The following is a 20653-nucleotide window of genomic DNA, read 5'->3' on the forward strand; positions in this document are numbered from 1 at the left end:
CTGGACAAAGTCTTATTACGACTTATTAAAACAACTGTCATATTACGATTGTGTTACAGTAGCTGTAACAGTACAGTACAGAACAGAACAGAAGAGTACAGTACCTAGTTAAATCCTAGACTTTTGAACATGATTATTAAGAAATCAAAGTCTTATTCAATGCAGTAGCAGCAAAAAAGTCCCAGGGTTATAAAAGTAAATAATCTTGAACTGTGATAAATTCTATCTGGGCTACAAAGTTTGTATCAGTTGTCAGTTTCATGTTGATCTATCCTAAACAATTTTTTTCAGACCTACTGTTTAACATTTTAATGTATGACCTAAAATGTATATTATTGTCTGCAACAACCCTGAGATGCTTCTGGACTGACTAACCCATGTGTTATCAAAATGTGAGTTATACTCACCAGCAATTTTCCTCCTCATCCAAGGGCAGACTAAGAACCACACCAACCCTGCACATACTATTGATCCTGCCAACGTTATCAAAGCGATCGCCCATACTGGCATCATTTCCAGCCCCAGCACTGAAACACACACACACACACACACACAGGTTAGTCATTTCACAGAAACAGACAAAAACATTATTATATCCCATATGTGTGTGTGTGTGTGTGTGTGTGTGTGTGTGTGTGTGTGTGTGTGTGTGTGTGTGTGTGTGTGTGTGTGAAAGGTGTCCATACATGGGGCTCCAGTGTACATAATGGAGAAGGTGTTGATGCCAATGGTAGTGGCATAGAACAGGGGAAGGGCCCTCAAGCCATTGGGCATGGGGTCATCCTGCAGGGGAACAAAACACACAAAACCACAACATGACCAGGCGTATTGAAGTTGTCGAGTCATCCCATAGCCTTTCCTGGTATCAGATCAAGTCATCCCATAGGCATTTCCTGGTATCAGACCAAGGCATCCCATAGTATTTCCTAGTATCAGCCCAATTCACATGCTCAACAAGAGCAGTCAAGTGATCCTGATCTAGACCATTATGTGGACCACGAGGTGGACTCTCTAGTAAATAAAGATACTGATAAGAGTAAGAGATAAGAGTAAATAATATCCTTATGGAGCGGACTCACACCTCGTACAGACAAATGGACAGTCCTGATTACAATACCCTCTGCCCCCTTATTGGGGACGAGGGTAAAAATAAGACACATTACAATGCATGAGAGGTTTAAGACCAGCAGGGCAGATGACACGACTTCATATCCTGAAGGGCAGTGGATCGTTTAACATCGCAATGTCACACTATTTTACATGAAATTGTGTCAGACACAACATCAGTTTAGAATGGCAGCCTAAATTGCAGTCCCAGAGCGTGGGGCTCAGGAGATTATAGGAAGCCAGACCCAGATTCAGTAATACGCTCAGTGGTTTGTGGACGTGGAGTAAATTATTCAGACTGACCTTGCTGAGAATGAAGTGCCTGATGACGAAGAAGAGGAGTCCCGACATGAGACCAGACAGCAGAGGGGAGATGAACCAGGAGGACACTACACAAGAGAGAACACTCAGCTGTGTCAACTTGGAACACTCACACACACACACACACACACACACACACACACACACACACACACACACACACACACACACACACACACACACACACACACACACACACACACACACACACACACACACACACACACACACACACACACACACACACACACACACACACACACACACACACACACACACACACACACACACACACACACACAACATACCCTAGTTCTTTTACTAGAACATGATCATTATTCAGAAAGTTGTATGCATACAGACACATCTCACACACAGAGGCATGTGTTCACCTACCGATCTTCACCAGTTGCATCCACTGCACGCCCTTGGTGCCAATAGCAACCATGGAAAAGCCGATTGTGGCTCCCACAATGCAGTGTGTTCCTGAGATGGGAAGCTTCAGGAAAGAGGCAATCAGCTGCCATATTGCTGACCCTGGACCGACACACACAGAGTGAGAATTAGGAAACATGCTCCCGCACCTGAGAACGCGGAGCATCGGTGCGCTCGCTCTCCTGTCACACGCTCTCTGAGAGACAAATACAGGCAGGGACAGGCAAACACAACAGGTGGGAGAGAGACAAGAGAGTGTCAGAAAGACACAGGTGACCGGTTCAGGGACAAAACATCAGCAAGAGAGAGGAGGATGGAAGAGGAGAGAGGTGGGAGAACACGCAGTCAGACAAAGTGAGAGAGAAGAACAGACGCAGTGTCCGATGGGTCCAGGTCAGACAAACAAAAAAGGTACAAAGGGCCACGCAGCAATACAGGCTAATAGACTTGGGCCTGAATGTCCTTTCCACAGTAGCATGCTGGGAGTTCTTACCGACCATGGCGCTGACCTCGCCCGCCATGAGGACGGGCACCGTCTCGTTGTACAGGTTGACGTCAATGATGCCTTTGCGGATGGTTTCGCCCACCTTGGCACCGAGCAGCATGGAGCCCAGCGTCTCAAAGATGGAGGCCAGGATGCAGGCCTGCCGCAGCGTCACCACGCCCGAGCCCACCGCCGTGCCAAACGAGTTGGCCACGTCGTTGGCCCCCACCGAGAAGGCCAGGATGAAGGCAATGATGAAGCCCACGATCACCATCCACAGATATTCATCCAGCATTTTGACGTTTGTTGCTCTTACAATCCCAAATGATAAAAATAAAAATATTCAGTTAAGGCAGATGTGAGGTGAGGAGGGCTCTGACTTAGAGCCCGAGGCTGGAACTGATTGAGAGCTGTCCACACAAATCCAAGCCCCAAACCGAAACAGCGGTTAGCGTAGACGCTAAGCACTAAGCGGCGCTGTGGCTAGCGGCAAAGCTAATGGCTAAATTCAGCCACTAACTAAAGTGGAGCTGCCTGTGAAGGAGCGGCGCTAACTGGAGCAGAGATTAGCGCAGACGCGCAGCGCTAACTGATCAGTCGGACTTGCGTCTGAGAAGGAGCAGGAGGAGCAGGGCAGAGGTGGCAGTCCATCCTTCAGCTCTCTGCAAAGCAATCCTCAGGACCCCCTACCCTGCAGAACAGAAAAGAGAACAGAGAGAAACACATTTAGAAAACTAGAGACGACTCAAAGTTCCACAGCAAGGAAAGGGAGATCCATTCAGAAAGACCTGCTTAAAATCCGTAGGAATCTCTGGGTTTGGGTGTTTCTATAGATGTGTGTATAGATGTGACAGAATGCATAATATGTTGTATATGGGTGAGGGGGCTTAAAAGATGAAGAGAGACCAGATGGTATTTTGTTGTCAGTGCCCCCCCCCCCCCCCTTTCAGTGGACTCAAACATCTAACAAGCCACGGCGCCACACCTGCCTGAAGGCCAGCACGCCTCCACACATGGGACACTAAGAAAGCATGCAGGTAAGGAGTGCACAGCACAGCTAGGTGTACCTGTGAGGAGAGCAAGAGTAAGGAGTCATGTTTGCAAGGTGTGTGGACCGGTAATGATAGTGTTTTGAGGAGTGTGTGTTTGCGTCATGGTTACGGTGTGGTGTGTGTGTGGTTACGGCGTGTGTGTGTGTGTGTGTGTGTGTGTGCGTGTGTGCACTCAGTGTGTAATAATAAGTCAACTTGAAGGGGAAGAATGGGGCATTTCTGAGTGGGATTATCCTTTTGTGTGGAGGGTATTAAATGTAAACAGCTTGAGGAAGGCAGACTAACACAGCATAACACGTTCTCAAAGCATTAACCTGTGGTGTGCCCTGATCACGAGCTGCTGCAATCAATATCACATGGCTCTGTGTACTTACATGCACATATGATGTGCCGCTTTCTTGGGACACACAAGCAACGCTCACACACACACACACACACACACACAAAACACAAACAAACAAACCACTCAGCAGAGGTTGTGGCTCTTTCTCAAAACATTCACAGCTGCAGACTGGACAATACTGGAACCCCCTGGACCTAGGTCTGAGGACAACAGGCCTGTGGTATGTGGGTCTTACTGAAGCTCAAGCATCTGTCCCAAGACTCAAAAGTTCCAGAAAAAGTTCTGATACTAAGCAACCAAAGGCTTGACAAAATGATTTTAATACCAAACTGAATTTCTCCTTAGAGGTCATTGCCAGGTCAGGAGGTCAGGCAGTACAAAGTAGTCTGAATCACTCTATATCAGCATCAGAGATGTACACAAACTATAGACATAAGAAAAATAAACAAAACGTCAATGTCAAGGTCTGGTGTGTCATCCGTCATAAGAATACATACATTACATAAGCACATAACTCACAACTCTGAATGTCAGTCTGAATAGTAGAGAAGATTTCCTGTTTTCATGTGAAGGCAAAATATGGGGAGAAGATGCTGGTGAAGATGAGTCAGAGTAGGCTAAGAATTAACTACATGATCAAGGTCAATCCAAGAGAATAGGGAGTGACACGGGTCACATGAACACATGAAGTTCATATCTTATTTAAAAATGTCTGCTTCTTGCCATCTGTGTGCGCACCAAACGCAGTGTAGCCACAGCATGTTTGGAAACATTCTTTCCTATAACCACTCACGCCAACATATGGGCCTATGGTAGGGATCAGCACATTCTAGCAAGATTATAGCTCTGCATTTGGCACCGTAAAAAACATATTTTTTTGAGCTGGTGCATAACCGGGAACAGTTTGAACTAGAAAAATACATTCAACTGGCAGAGCTTTGTGTTCGGATGGCTGATTGACCTTTTGGCCGTTGGCTAAGTGAGGTGCTGTTGAACAGGAGCCGGGGGCGTTGGAGGGGATATGAAAAGGCAAAGTAAATTAGCATGTCATTCCTTATGTTAAATTCTTTCAACATTACAATTGGCTAATCTCCTGATCTTAAACCTTTTCAGGGGTTTTGGAAAGACTCTGTTAAAGACCTGGCAGTTCATAGCGTGAGGGGAAGGTGCTGGGAGTTTGGATGTGCATGTGTGCCATAGTGTTCAGGTCAGCATTAGACTCGTACACAGCCATAGGATTGGGGAGGGGAGTGTATTAGAGAATCGGCTCATGACGTTTATTCATTTTCCATCAGGTTATTAAAGGCGCAGAAGCAGAAAATTCCACTGTGTCTTACCGTTTCCTAAATTACATTTCATGGCTGGTATTTACTTAATCTGAGCAAAGCTGTGGACTTAATGACTGGGAAAGCACTTATCTGGGCATGTGTTTGGATGAGGGGGAATGACCAAAAGGAGATGGAGAGAATGTTGGTGTGCAGGGCCGGAGTGGGGCCACTTTTCAGCCCGGGAGTTTCATGCCCAAGACCGGCCCACTTTTTTAGTGGTGGTGGAAATTGGATAAATCAACAGTTCAGCTCTTACTATCCTGTAGTTTTTAGTAATATTCCACTATTCCACAAGGATAGGTTGATAAGAAGTGAAGAAAGAAATAAAGCATTTGAAATGTATCCCACAATTCCACAAAGAGGCATACTGAACTATTGTTTGCATGTTTTTCTGCATGGGTAGCTATCATATTGTTGTTTGGTGATTTACTCCTTTACTAGCCTACACCCACTTCTGAGCAAACCAGGCATATAGCTGTCATATTTTGTTCTTTCCTACAGTAAATAATGGTTCTTTCTTACATTAAATAACAACATTTCATATTAATTCATATGGTTTACTCTATTGTTCTCTCTAGCCCAGATAGCAAAATCAGATTGTCAGATAGCGGACCACTGGTGGAATTGGCCGGCGGTGTGCCACTTGTGGTCCGTTGGACCATCACCTCTTTAAATTTAACTTGTCATGAATATTAAGAAAAGTTAATAAAAATGATATATGGAGTATAACTGAACAAATGAAAACGATTTTAGACCAATAGTGGCAACATATTGGGCAATTTGTATGCAACCCGCCAGAGAACCGATGAGCGAAATGCCAGCGGACCGCGAGCTATGCCCCCAATGGACCGACAGTGGTCCGCCAGCCTCTTTGCTATCTGGGAGGCTACTTATCCCTCTAATCATGTAGGCCTAGCTAATTTTGGGCTCATCATTTTCAGCGGGGGACTGCTCAGAGGCTACTTTTGTTTTTAGGCCTAGCCTACTGCATACAAAGATCAAGCTTGAGTTGTGTTATCAATATTTGCATAATATTGTCTATTAATAAGTCTATGAATCGCCATATTGGACTATACCAAAAGGCCAATATTTTAATTAATTTAATATGTTGCTTGCAAATAGGTTGACAACGCTACAACGTCCAATATTTATGCCGCTAATAATGATGGCTATATCTCTTTATCAGTTGCCACTTATGTCCTCTTCAAAATAAAAAAAAATCTGGGAGCTTGGCACTTTCTACTAGGGTTGCCAACTTCCTCAACCCCAAATGAGGGACACTTCACTTCAAATGCGGGACAACCACCCCCCCCCCCCCCCAAAAAAAAAAAAAAAACTAAAAAAAAAACAACTAATTTACAAATGGTGTACTGTCACTTTAAGAGCATTGTCTACTCTACACAGTATTCATAATATTTTGCCAGCTCCATTCAAATATAGCCTATGGTCATTCCACAAACTAACATTGTTTGTGCCACATTTAGGCCTATAGCACAATTATAAGTATATTAAGTTGGTGTAAACAACCTTCATTCCTGTGGAAATAGAAGCATGTAATGCTAGCTAGATATTTTCTGTTTGCAATTAAAAGTGAATTATGAACCTGGTAGCCACCTAGCTATCTAAGTGGAAAGTGTTTCAATTGGCATAGTTATCATCTGCTTCATATAAATGCTTAGTTTAAGGGAAACGGATAATTGAAGATTTCAAGACTCACCAATTCCATTACACAAAGGCAATTGGCCACTCTTCATATTCTATCAGTCCAAATGCGTGCCCTAACATTGTAAATGGTCAGTAGCATAGTGTGAACCGGATATTTCCGCAATCTCCTCGCGTTGTTTTTGTTCTTCTCATGATTTCCTTTGAAAAGTTTCTTATATTAAAAAGGTGAAATCAATTACCAATGATCACAAGCCAGCTGGAAACTTCCACTCTCTCTCCCTCTCGTTCCCAATTAAAACGAGGGCTAGCATAACGTTCAAGTTAGATCTGCTGCATAACAGAGAGACTGAGAGGACCCAAAAAGTATCATCCTTATGTAAGATGCTGTTGCTGCATTTTGACATTGTAATCGTTCTCTAAGAAGAGTGAAAAGCAGTTTGCAGTAAAGCTTCTCTGGCTAAATTGTGGTGCCCCTTCTGTCCCTTGGTGCCGTGCGCACAGTGCGAGATGCGCGTGGTTGCGGCGGCAGTGGACACTTTGTTCCAGGTGCGTTTACAGTAGCCTACTATTGACAAGTTAACAAGGCCGATGAGCTGTGATTGAAAATCGCGATTGGCGCTGTCACTGACGGGACAAATCAAAATCACCCAAAATACGGGATGTCCCGCCCAATTCGGGACGGTTGGCAACCCTACTTTCTACCATCCGTCCTCCCTGACGCTACGGTACGGCCGGCCCGCCATATCTGAGAAAACTTTTTAGAAAAGACGGGCTATGTGGACCCAACCAACTCTTCTTGGGAGGGAAGAACAACCCATGCAGAGGCTGCGTGTTAAGCATAGAATGCGGAACGCGTGTAGCCTACTTTAAGAGAAGATAAATTAACGTGGCAAATGTCAATAGTTTCCCCTCGACCGGCCCAAAAGTGAAGCGGCCCACCGGGAATTCTCCTGATTCTCCCAAATACCCACTCCGGGCCTGTCGGTGTGTCAAAATAAATAACTGAGTATTCCCCTACCTTCAGAGGTCACACCCATTATGTCCCTGTTCTGACACGGAATTCATATCAGCCCTGCTGACCTACACATTCTTTGAGATGACAATGACCCAACTCAAACATTTCATGGCACAGATATACACCACTGTTGCTCATAAGCATTTTGAAGAAAGCAAGTTAGCCTTTCTGAATGCTGGAAATCAGACGCTGACAGTCCTTCGGTAGATTTGATATTTCTGGACTGTTAGCATGGCTTTGCTGCTCTCTTTTTTGCTTGCTCCTAATAGCTCGAGCTTGAGCCCCTCCATAATTTTAGATAGCATTACCTTAGACACGCAACCAGTAAGATTTATTTCCACATGGGACAGGTGTCAAACCAACAGATCATTTGAAGAAAACAATCCTGCTAACAAGCGACATGTTTAGGTCTGGCACTTGAGAGGCCTTTTTGAAGGATAATAATCTGCCGTATGGGAACGGGTCTCCGTGTAAACGGTCTTTTGACTGTGCTGGAACTTTCAAGGGCACTGCAGTTTCATTATGCTCCATTAGCTCAAGACACATCAGTGTCTAAGGGACCTGTTCTGCTCATTCCTCCTATCTGCTCTGCTTTTACTTAGAGGTCGCGCAAACACTCGCGCACACACACACAGGCGCACACGCGCGCACACACACACGCACACTTTGACAGCAGTTCTAAAATGAAATTGTTCCTGGGGAGACAAGGGCAGACAGGGACAGGGACAGAGAGAGAGAGAGAGAGAGAGAGAGAGAGAGAGAGAGAGAGAGAGAGAGAGAGAGAGAGAGAGAGAGAGAGAGAGAGAAGTGGAGAGAAGGCAGAGGAAAAGACAGCAGGGGAAAAGAAAGGATGCGAGTGAGTGTGCGTGTGTGTGTCTAAAGACAGAGAGAGAAAAAGAAAATCACAGTGTGGCATGTGCGGTCAGCTGTACTCACCTTCCGTGTGGCAGGACGCAGTTTAGGGATGGGGGATTAGTGGGAAGATGGGAAGTGTATGATGTGATGACAGAGAGAAATACACTAAAGGATTGTGATGGAGGGCTAACAGATGCAAATCAAATGTACATTTAAAAAATGCTAAATGATTTCATATATGGACAGACATATGGAGAGGTAGATTGCCAGATAGATAGCTGCTGATGGAGAGAGAGATAGAGAGAGGAGGAAAGAGAGAGGGATAGAGAGAGAGAGAGAATGAGAGGCAGCCGCAGGTTGAGCAGGTAAAGAAGCTGCACTGAGGCATTGCAGTCTAGACTGTTTCCAAAGAGAGGCTTCTGCATCACAGCCAAGACGGCCAATCACAGCACAGAGAGGGGGCTGGCCAAGCAGGATTGGCTGCTACATGGCCTATTACAAAAGAAGAATGTGAGAGGATGGCGTGACGATGTGTGTATTGTATGTGTGATGGGGGTGACATCGATGTGTGTGTATGTGTGTGTGTGATTGAGAGAATTTTTTGAGACAGAAGAGACAGAGAGAAAGAGAGAGACAGAGAGAGAGAGAGAAAGAAAGAGAGAGACTCACACACATACATTCAGTGCCTTGATTAAGTGTAACAGTGTAAATGTGTGTAAATGTTTTCTTGTTTTTGTATGTATATATAGACTATATTTGTTTCTATTGTTCCTGTGAATTCTTTGGCAATGCAACAGATGATTTGTCGTGCTAAAGAAGCATATTTGAACAGGAAAAATTTAATTGAGAGAGAGGAGCGAGCAAGCGAGCGAGCGAGCGAGCGAGAGAGAGAGAGAGAGAGAGAGAGAGAGAGAGAGAGAGAGAGAGAGAGAGAGAGAGAGCGAGAGAGAGAGCGAGAGAGAGAGAGAGAGAGAGAGAGAGCGAGAGAGAGAGAGAGAGCGAGAGAGAGAGGAGCGAGAGAGAGAGAGAGAGAGAGAGAGAGAGAGAGAGAGAGAGGCGAGCGAGTGTAAAAGAGAAAACCCCAGGCAGTTACTGCAGTCCTACCAAGGACACCAATCATAGATGCCATCATCACTAAGTCACAAAATAATTCCATCACACACACAGCACTAAGCAACATTAACAAAGCACACAGACAACTGCTGGAAAACACAGATGTTCAGTCGCACACACAAACGCTGTGCGACCCAGCCACCTCCACCTGATCTCCGCACACCGGATGCACACCTGTTACATGTTCAAATAAATCTGTTTTTTCTGATAAAATCTCACTGCAGGAATATTTATTCACACAGATATAGCTTTTCCTATCAGGGAGCATTAAGAGACTACACATGCATTTCCATCATTTACAGCAGGATATAAAGAGACATAATCCAATCGGACCCAAACTGAAAAGCGTAAGAGGCTGACACTGACTATAAGCTATACAAGCTATAAGCATTTTTCATAGCCCATCTACTATGTATGAACTCCTCATTTTGGAAGGATCAAGTACATTATAAGGATACAGAAAACACTACAATAGCCTGTTACTCATGCCAGTGAAGTAGAGGCATCTAGTGAGTGACTCAAAGGCCTGAATGAGCAGCACTGCCGCACTGCATCTACCCTGCATACCAATAGAGCCAAAGCACAGCGCCAGTGGAAATGAATTGCCTGGTTCACTTACGAGGAAACTTCCATTACAAAGCGAAACACATTCGTACGATTCCATACATGCCATCCCTGTCTGCAGTCATGTGCTGCCTGCCTGCCTCATCGTCTCATTTGGCATTCTGGGCCATGCTTAGGTTCCTGCTCCTACTACACGTCTACTACGGCTGACAGAGACAGAGGTAGTCCCATCACAGATCCATAATATTTACATCAGGCATAGGCCGCAAGGACCAGGGAGGCAGAGGCCAGTGACTCAAGCCATGCAGAAGCAGTGACCTCACTCATATAACCACAAATTAGATGATCTATGAATAAGATCAAGTTTGTTCTTTACCAGGTCAAAATGAACACCCCCAGAGTCAGATCAGCCTATACTCAAAGGTACATGACATGACGCGACAATCTATTCCATTCTGCATGGAACCGTGATTCAAACCCAACATGTCTGTATGCTGCATCTCCTATAAGCTATTGTGTATTGCAATACATGCCTGGTGGACACATCCATGGTTTCAAGCGTGAGCGGGAAATATTGGTGTAGTCTGTGTGTCTGAAACATTCTAAAAGAATTCCACGTCTCATAGCAGATTTCCGATTCAAATAGTAAACCCCAAAGGCGACTGGTGCACTTGACAGGTTGAGTGCCAGGTAACCCGTCTTGTTAGAGCTGGCTGTTGACTCAGCTCAATAGCCAAGGTTGGCTCATCGTGATGTGCCAAAGCCACGACTGCCCCCGTGAGACCGCTTGGGCTGAGACTTCATCAGTTCTGACTCCAGCTGGGGGCAGTTTGCTCAACTGCTACCCGCGGCCACTCCACTCCCCAAACATGAGGGCTGAGCCCCAGGGCTTATGGGGTAGGAGGGCGGGCGGGAGGACTGGCCACAGGGCATGCACGCTCACGCACATGTGCAACCGCATAACCTTACTCACAAAAGCCGGAGGACAGTGTGAGGAGACCGTCTCCATAGACACGCACTAGCATGCAAACGAACCATTTATGGGTTTACACACTAATGTAGCCTATCCACGCTCTCACACACACACACACACACGCTAGCCTCTACAAGCTGAAGGCCACACAGATGGATCCCCCTCGCTCCTTCTCTTTCTCTCTCTCTCTCTGTCACACACACACACACACACACACACACACACACACACACGAAAAGACATCAAATGGGTCCTCTCAGTAACAGCCTTTCAGCAAGCCTTCCAGCAGGGATGCCCACTGGTGACATCATTTTCTGGACGAGAGGACAATCGCCTCTTTCATGCAAAGATCATGAGCTCCTCCTACACCAAACAGAGCACCCGCACAGCCATCTCCTCTCTGTGGCAGGATCATGCACTCATTAACTCTACAAAGTGCCGCTCAATGTCAACCTTATCCCCACATCAGCTCTTACTCCCTAGTCCTTCAGGCCAAGTGCCCTTACATGCTAGACTCTTAACTCCCCCATCCTAAAAATCACTTTTCCAGTCACGTCCTCACTTCCAGTCGGTTAGTTCCACCGAAATGTAACATTCATGCACTCACCCTTTCTGCCCCATCCCTAAACCCTCAAACATATTCTTATTCCTCTTATGCTAAATATATGCTGAGACATAGTCTATTGTTAATATAACTGCATTTCGTTGACTCTGTACTTGTACTCTGCACAATGACAATAAAGTTGAATCTAATCTAATCTAATCTAATTAATATGATGGTTCTTATTACTATTATGCTTAATGTACCGTAACTTTCCATCTATTAGCCGCGGTTTATACATTGATTTTGCGAAATTTCTTCAGCTATGAGGTTAATACACGCGGGCAGTTAATATGGTATTAATATGGTTTCACTTTTTTAACTTGCATAAAACACGGTCCTGCGATATACACAATGCGGCTAATACACAGGAAATTACTGTAGGCTTTTTCAACTTTTTTAAAAACGGGATGTTTTGTTCATATGTTCATATTTAAATTATTAAAATACTGTAACCCTAACCATAACATAGTCATAACACATCTCTATGTGGGAGTACAATCAATAGCCACTACAAATTCTTTCTGCCCATAAACATTTACAAATGGGTTGGGCTTGTGGGAAACATTCACAACTTAGGATGTTATCTGGGCAATCCCACTGAATTGAACTTAATTACTTTTGCTTCAATGATAAAGAGTAAGAATAAGGGTGTGTGCATGTGTATGCCTGTCATTGAGAAATGCTCACAAAGTTCATTAATTTATTTATTTTGCACATTAGCCTCCCTCAGCCAACAAGACTGAGCCTGTGGACTCTTAGAGGACAGGGAGGTGAAGCAAAAGGACAGACAGAAAGAGGGGGATGAACTGTCACTGGAGGGAAACTGAGAGAGACAAAATGAAAGAGAGAATGTGTTGACTATCTAACGTAACAGTAATGTGGTGTATAGCAGACACTCCCTGTCTCTTGGGCTTTTATGAGATAATTCCTTTCCCACCAACCGCCTACAGTAAATCACATTCAAGGCACAAAACGCACTTGTGTTGTGTGGTGTGCGGTGCCCTGTCAAGCAAAATTCTATCAGCAATAACACATCTGGTCCATGAAAACATGGCTGGTCAGTCCTGAGTCCTGTACTGCACTGCCCTTTCTAGTGTGGAAGAGTTCATACACATTAGTCCCAAACAAGTGATGTCCTGGCCCAGGGGACCTGTACTTTGGAGTGTTTGTTTGTGTGTTTGTGTGTGTGTGTGTGTGTGTGTGTGTGTGTGTGTGTGTGTGTGTGCGTGTGTGCGTGAGTGAGAGAGAGAAAGAGAATGCTGCAATATTTATTTATATTGATAGGACATGAACGGCCTTTGCCAATCAAACAGAGCACTTCCAATGTTCTCTCAGGTAACTATTCAGTTTTCTCTCCTCTGAATAGATTTAACGGATTAGGGCGGCCTGAGGATTTGGGTCTAAACATTTTTCATCTAAAAAAAATGGTCTGTGACACAAAGGAAAAATGACCCCCTCCAAAGATGTACAAAATCAGTTATCAGACCGGACTTAATGATAAAAATATATACAACTATCTGAACATTTGGCATCGCACACTTTGTTTACAAATATTATTTTGCCGTGGCTAATGGACCAAGCGATGGTAAAATGAAGCTACCACTGTTTGAGAAGCCTTAAATGAAATAAACAGTTAAAGGGGAACTACATCATTTTTTAGCTTAATTTACCTTAAAATAACAGCTTCAGAGTCATTGGAATGATTATATGACTTTTTCCGGGTTGAATGGTGGCCGTCTTGCTTCCCCTTGAGCGTCTGTGAGCAGAAAAAAACAGCCTTGCAACTTTGTTTCCGGCGAGCCTCCGGCCTTAGAGTCAGAAAGTCTCGCAGAATATCTCACAATGTAATGAATTGCTTTATGCCACTACACACACACTCCATGCTTCTCAGACATTCGTCGTGGCAGAGCTGGCAAAAAGAAGCAGAATAAACCGTTGTCGGAGGAACAGGGAAAAAGGTGCCGTAAAATATATACTCTGAAGCTGTAGGGTGCGCTGTGTAGAGAAAACTGCGAGCAAAAAGCAAGAAAACAAAATTTGGTAGCCTAATAATTAGTGTACTTTCCTGGCTGCATTGTAGATGTGAGCATGACCTACTTCTAGGATGTTCTTTAGCAAAAGTTCAGCATGGTAGGCTACTGACTCTGCTTTAGGCCTCCACTTACAATGACAATTGCCCACAATGCTTGCTGGCAGATATGCCATTAGTCACACAGCTATGTTATTCAGTTAAACTGGCCCAGATGACATTAAATTGAGTCAGAGAGTAATGAGTCTGACAGCTACTTCCAACATACAAATCTGATTTTTCATACCCTCAAATATACCCGATTAGTCTGACAATTACCACCTCTAGAATTACATTAGAACATGGACGGCATTAACTGGCAGTAACAGTACGAGGGACACACACACACACACACATCTTCCCTGTGTGTGTGTGTGTGTGTGTGTGTGTGTGTTGGCAGGACTCCAGCACATCACTGTACTGCAAATTCAGACCTTGTGATCATCTGTTCCTATGATCACGCTATCTCTGCCAGTGAAACCACTCCAATAACAAATACCCATTTCCCTGTGTCCCTCCTGAAAACCCAGTCCCAAAACACTCCTAGAGCAAAGTCTACCATCTAAGAGGAGATTTAGGCACTAAAAATGAATCTAGGCAAAGAGACCACAAAGCAGCGGGAAAGTCGAAAGCAAAGTGAAAGTAGAGCCAGAGTTCTAGATTTACTGTGTCAACCCCAACAAAGCCTTGCATTCAATAACCCACTTGCTTGACTGACATCCCGACCAGAGGACGCTGAACTCAGACTCAACCAGGTACTGAACGCTCCAAGACCTCTGCGCTTTTATGTAGACCTTGATTGAATTGTGGATTACCGCGTGAAAGATGCCTTGAGAATGTAGTCCATTCATCCTAATAAAAGGATGGGACTCATTTCCCTTTAATAAATAATAAAAACACAACACAGGCAAACAGTCCCTATGTAAGCCATTACAGAGAGGACTAAACAGACAAAGGCATTGGACAAAACAGCTTGACACACACACACACACACACACACACACACAAACACACACACACACATAAACACAATTTATGTTTACTGGTTTGTAAGGTCAGGATGCTATGCTTAACCTGTTGACTCATTGCATGAATCATCCTAAGAAGCTAGGAACTGGCATTGTTTGCTTGAAAGCAAGAGTTGAGTTTCAAGCACCTGTCAGACTGGAAAATATGGAGTCTATTTTCCACAGGACATGCTGCCAGCCAGGGCACTCCAATCTTATCACACCTCCCGCATGCCAGCACAACAAGCTCAAACACATACCATGAAGGGACGCTCGGTTGAGCTGTCTATCCCTGTCTAATACACACATCAGGTCTGTATCATTGCTCTGCCGCATAAACCAATGTGATCCTATAACACAGAGCTGACATTAAGTCCAGGGCGGCACTGAATCAGCAGTCGGCCTGACACAGGACTCACTGTAGCCCAAAACAGAACCATCTCTGGAGACATGGACCAGGAAAAACATGGCGACATGTAAACAACCCAGGGAGAGCAAGCACCTTTTGCACTCTGAAACAGGCTGGCTGGCATTCCAAGACTGCGCTGGGTGGTGTTAGTTATTCACACTGAGCAGCAGCAGTCCCCCTGGAATCTATAGGCTTTAGGTCATAATGTTTTATGTAGAGATTAAGTCCCGGGGCTTAAAAGGTTATTGTTTAAGCATTGGTTCATTAGGTAGAAAAATATGTAGACCGCGGTCGAAGACAGCCTACTGTAAGAGAAGGTGCTAAGAGAACCCAACTTAGACTTGCTTTAAATGTTGCTGCCACATGAAATTGTTGGACAGCATTATCTCCTTCCGTTTACTTTTAAGGATAGTCCAGGGTAACAAGTGCATCTAGGAAAGGAAACATTGAAGTACCCTTCCTGACCATTTTGGACGATTTGACCGCTCTTATGGCTGTCACTTGGACACTTTTGTGTCATTTAACTCAGTCATGAACCTTCCTAAGCACAAAAGACTATCAGACTGCAGCCCTGGTCTTCAGAGTTAAAGGAGTTGTTCAGGGTCAAGCGTTGAAGATGGCGCAACGGGATGAAAGCAGCATTAAGTTAGGGACTAAGGAACTAAACTGGTCTTAAAGTTTGAAGGCGTAACTTTGGGGTTTAAAAGCACTAACAGTTTTGAGTTCAAAAACAAGTTTAAGGTTTGGATAGATAGACACCAACAAGGTTACTGTATAGCCCCGGACAGGATTAAGGTTCAAAGTGCTGATTAAGGGGGGCTTGGGGTGTAACAGATTAATTTTTATTTTGTATTGATCAATATTTGTTTTAGGGTTTAAGGAGTGGGTTCAGGCTTAGAACTTGTATATGTGGGGATTTAATGGGCTGGTGGGAACTGGAGGGCCCACAGGTGTCAGGTGTCTCTCTGGAGGCCCGCGGCACATGCTGGAAATAGGCCTGTCACATGAGCTGCACATGAGACAGCACAGGGAAAACAAGCAGCTGTCCTGCTGGGGCTCTGTCTTTCACACACAGAGAGACAGACAGATACGCAAACAGTGAGAGAGAGAGAGAGAGAGAGAGAGAGAGAGAGAGAGAGAGAGAGAGAGAGAGAGAGAGAGAGAGAGAGAGAGAGAGAGAGAGAGAGAAAGAGACCTGCAAAACCTAAACTGTGCAAATAAAAGGCACATTTGTGCCTACCTGTGCACATCAGTAATACTTATAGTCAGTTCACTCAACACTTATCTGAAACAGGTCAGCTGATACCTGTACACTCCACACTCACCTGCAACAGGTCTGCTGGCTGACATCACTCAATCGTAGCACTACCGCTGACCTTAATCACAGTCTCCTAGAATATAGTGTCTATATTCTATAGTGACTTCTGTGGTATCTCTCAGATCAGTGGTTCTCAAACTGTGGTACGGGTACCACTGGTGGTACGCAAACTCTCGCTAGTGGTACTCAGGGAGTCTCCAAGGTGTCTTTTCATAAACACTTGACAACGCAAAACAGTACAATGCAAAATATGTAGTTGAATTGGCTTACGCACCTGTATTTTAATGCCAGTCATAATGGTGGTATATGGAGAGCCAATTGTTTTCGTGGGTGGTACTCATTGTGAAAAGTTTGAGAACCGCTGTCTCAGATATACAACACAAAGCCCAAATAAACGACTTTCCATGTGCATTCCATTGAACATCTTCTGTTCCTTGTACATATAAAAACAATCCGCTATTCATCTAAGCATTGGAGAGACAATGACAAATCCACCAGTAATGACCCTCATAATACTAAAACAAAAAAAGCCTACATGAAAGCGCTGGTAGATTGTGGCTTGCCCTGTTGAGCCAGAATGCTTTGGCCTAGAGTGCACAGTCTTATTTAAGCCACCCGAGTCATGAGAGTGTCACAGAATGAAGCAGACAAACCAACATGTACTCATGTAGACTGCTGCTCCTTTAAGGCATACTGACTCAGTGGCTGAGGCTGGAGTGCATGCCAGCCTGAGAAAGGCTACGGAGATGCCAGGGGCCGCTGGTTGTAAAGTCATGGAAACCGCTCTTAGAATTTGGGTACAAAATGGCCAGAACTCTTCTGAGTCAAGGGTTCTGTGCAATGTGTTTAGAGCAGTGGTGGAAGGAGGTCACTACTTTCACACTGGGTCACAGATGATTTCAGATCAGGGTGACTGTTTATATGACTTTATTTGGTTTATTTAGGATAGGCAATGGAATCGTTTTTATTCCCCGTGGGCCAATGAGCCAACAAGCAAAGCTAGTCCGACAAATATACAATGTACCACATACTGAAAGGCACCCAGCTGATGCACATGATGATGCAGGCTCCTGCAATCTGCCCTAACCAAGGTCACAGATGAGATGAGACAGTCACTAGAAATCTCCTCAGCTAAAAGACACGCAGCAGATAACGTTGTCAGGACCTCGCTATCAGGCTGAGGAAATAACCTAACGTCCACTCCTGCCCCTTCTATGCCAGACACACGGGGTGCCTGATAACAACCACGTTTTACTTCTCTGTTCAGTGTCCAGCATCGCGTGGTTCCTTGCATTGATTTGAAGCACGCACTCATCGCCAGCGACCACATTTGGTGATTGCTAGACTCGCTAGAGCTGCGCGTGCGCAGACTCTAGCAGGACTACGTTAAGTACTTAGTGGCAATATTTGTCTTAAGATGTATTTTCAAGTTATATGGCGACAACAGCTGACCTACAGCAACCCAACCTGCTGTCATAATATTACGCACTCATTCATGTCCGTGTTCATTAACAACATTAACAACTGCCTTCAGACACTCACTCTGCAGTTCACAGATCAGATGAGTATGATCTCTTTCCATAGACAACCAAAGCCATTCACAATACGCTGTGTCTGCAGAACAAATACATGGACCACTGAATAGATGTCTTGACTTGACAACCAGAGATCAACACCGCGCGTCTTCCTAAACGCCAATATGGTCCAGCTACAATGTAACGTCTGCTAAGCCCTCCATTCGACTAAGCAGTCTAAGTCACAGTGAAAAAGAAGGATGGTGTCAGTGCCTCGCGTCGTTTTGTTACACTTCATTCAGAATAATACGATTTCAAGAGTAGCCTATTATCACCAAATGTGACATTACCACAGCCTGTTGACTCCGCTCCACATGGTCAACTGTGAGAGCTTTATTATTGTTCACCAGTACGCAGCACGACAGGAGACGAATACAACATTAAAGGTTACTATGGTCATGTAGAGCTGTAATACACTTACCAGAAAGCTCTGTGTCAAAGATAGGCACATACAGTTCCCCTCTGCTTAGCCGTCAGCTGGTTTAACTTCGCGATCGCGGTGAGAATGCACAGAGATTCCAGCACGCTCGTGAACACGTATTGCTCCGTCAGGCGACCATGTTGTCCTAAGCAGAGTGAACATCCGGGCTCCGGAGGGATCAGGGGGCATGAGCGCGCATGCTACAGGGACCAAAGAAGAAAACTGTATCGGTGAAATATTGTATTATTTTGGACACATACCGACTTATATCAATTAACTAAACAATAATATAAATTGTATCAACTGTCCAAACTAATCAACATTACCACCACCCCACCTGCTGTCCCACTCTTGCAATGCATGTAGGCTACTCAATGCAAGACGTTTTTGTGTTTTATTTTTCCCTCTAAATTCTAATTTACAAGGAAATGTAGACTACAAATTATCTCATATCATTTAAAAAAATACACATGTAGCAGTAACTTTTAAGACATTTAGACATTTAAATGTTCGAGACAGTATGAAGACAATGCGCAGTTTTCCTGTTACGCGCTGAGATTCATTCACTGTGTCGCCTGTTAGAGCGGGCCGACCACGTGCGCGCGGCCACGCTCATCGAATAGTTATGTAACTGCACATCAACAACACACGCGCAACGTATCCTCACATTCCGACCGGACCCGCTGTCCGCTTAGGGATACTGCATTGGCGTCGGAAAACCACCGTTTGACCGTTTGTAGCAATTCGTCCTTGTCCATCCAAGTCCTAATTTTAACAGCAGGCAGATCATAATGAGTTAAATGACCGGAACTGTAAACATGAAAGACTTCGAAAAGCAATGGCGTTTTCCATAGGCTTATGTGTAGAGGGGGTCGGACTGCCGAACAGCACGTGCCTAGAATTGTTCAAGTGGGCTTGTTCGCCTATTGCAGAAAACTGGTCTTCATCTGCAAACACCGAACCCGTGGCTTGAAATAGCCTATAGGTTAAATGTAACCTAGCCTTGCATTAGTTTCAACGAAGCCTAGGTGACACTGGAATAGCCAGTGTTGCCATGTCTCAAGAAACTGTGTATCAGCATGTTCCTGACAAGCTTGGTTACACGCTGTGTTTAACCAGCATGTCTAGGTGTTCTCCGATTCTGGAGAGGATCTGGCTCTGATGCTGTGTGCAATGTGTTGGATGTGTGGACCAGATCCATTCCAGGTAGTTGCAATTTGTGAAGGACAAATTGATGTGACTGAAATGGCTCTTTGACTTAGGTAATGATGTACATTCAATGGATGGTTTAATGTCAGTTGTGAGGCAAGAGCCCCAATCATGAGGGGAGCGTACCTATGTTCCCCGGGTCCTATGTTCCCCGCTTTGTATGGGACCGGGGAACATAGGACCCTTTTTTAAAACCCTAACCATAACCCTAACCCTAACCCCGAGCGGGGAACATAGGACCTGGGGAACATAGGGATGACCCCATCATGGGATGTTGTATTGCATTTGGATTAAATCGTAGGTGCCATTAGTATTCAAATACACATTAGGATATGCATACAGTACAGTACAGATATTGTAGGATAGGCGATACAATAGATCACACATTCAGAGGGTTATTTTATAGTAAAGATTTTGTGTACCATGTGTTTGTGAGCTGGAGAAGAGAGAAATGTGGGAAGGAGATGATCATATAGTAATGGCATTCAGGTTGATAAGTGAAGGGCAAGCATGGTAAGCGACCTTGGGAGTACACAGACGTTTTTGAGAAACACAAGATGTTTTTGACAGAATCAGTGTTCAGCTATCAGTGTATATGGGTTTGCATATAAATCCACTGCACTTTTGACCTCTAATAGGTCTTGCAGGAGTCTCTTTTCCCACAAAATTGAGTTTCCCTTTTTTCCTGGAATGTTCTGGGGTGCGTTTCCCAAAACCATAGTTGCTAACTAAGTTAGCAATTTTGTTGGTTGCAATGCAATTTCTCATTGCCAAACAATTAAGTTGCT

General features: G+C 44.5%; 1 protein-coding gene across 4 annotated transcripts in view; it reads right to left on the reverse strand.

Moving 5' to 3' along the window:
* The window catches only part of slc20a2 (solute carrier family 20 member 2), a 30670-nt gene extending 11877 nt beyond the window's left edge, over window positions 1-18793 (reverse strand). For 3 of the 4 annotated variants that reach the window (XR_012983688.1, XM_076270710.1, XM_076270708.1), the window contains exons 1-6: window positions 18657-18793; window positions 2357-3038; window positions 1825-1965; window positions 1411-1496; window positions 687-783; window positions 408-527 (exon numbers count right to left, since the gene is read on the reverse strand). Coding sequence is in view for 3 of the 4 variants with exons in the window: in XM_076270710.1 (XP_076126825.1) it covers window positions 408-527; window positions 687-783; window positions 1411-1496; window positions 1825-1965; window positions 2357-2642 (730 nt within the window). In the remaining variant the exon portion in view is untranslated. Of the gene's footprint in view, window positions 1-407; window positions 528-686; window positions 784-1410; window positions 1497-1824; window positions 1966-2356; window positions 3039-13529; window positions 13616-18656 lie in introns of all 4 variants that reach the window. The other variant, XM_076270709.1, reaches the window with a different exon arrangement.
* Between the last annotated feature and the right edge of the window lie 1860 nt (window positions 18794-20653).

Source organism: Alosa pseudoharengus, unplaced genomic scaffold (genome assembly GCF_046254945.1).
Source record: "Alosa pseudoharengus isolate Yale_2024_CS ecotype anadromous, Long Island Sound unplaced genomic scaffold, YU_APseudo_1.1 YU_APseudo_1.1_scf_6, whole genome shotgun sequence".
Lineage (NCBI taxonomy): Eukaryota > Metazoa > Chordata > Actinopteri > Clupeiformes > Clupeidae > Alosa > Alosa pseudoharengus.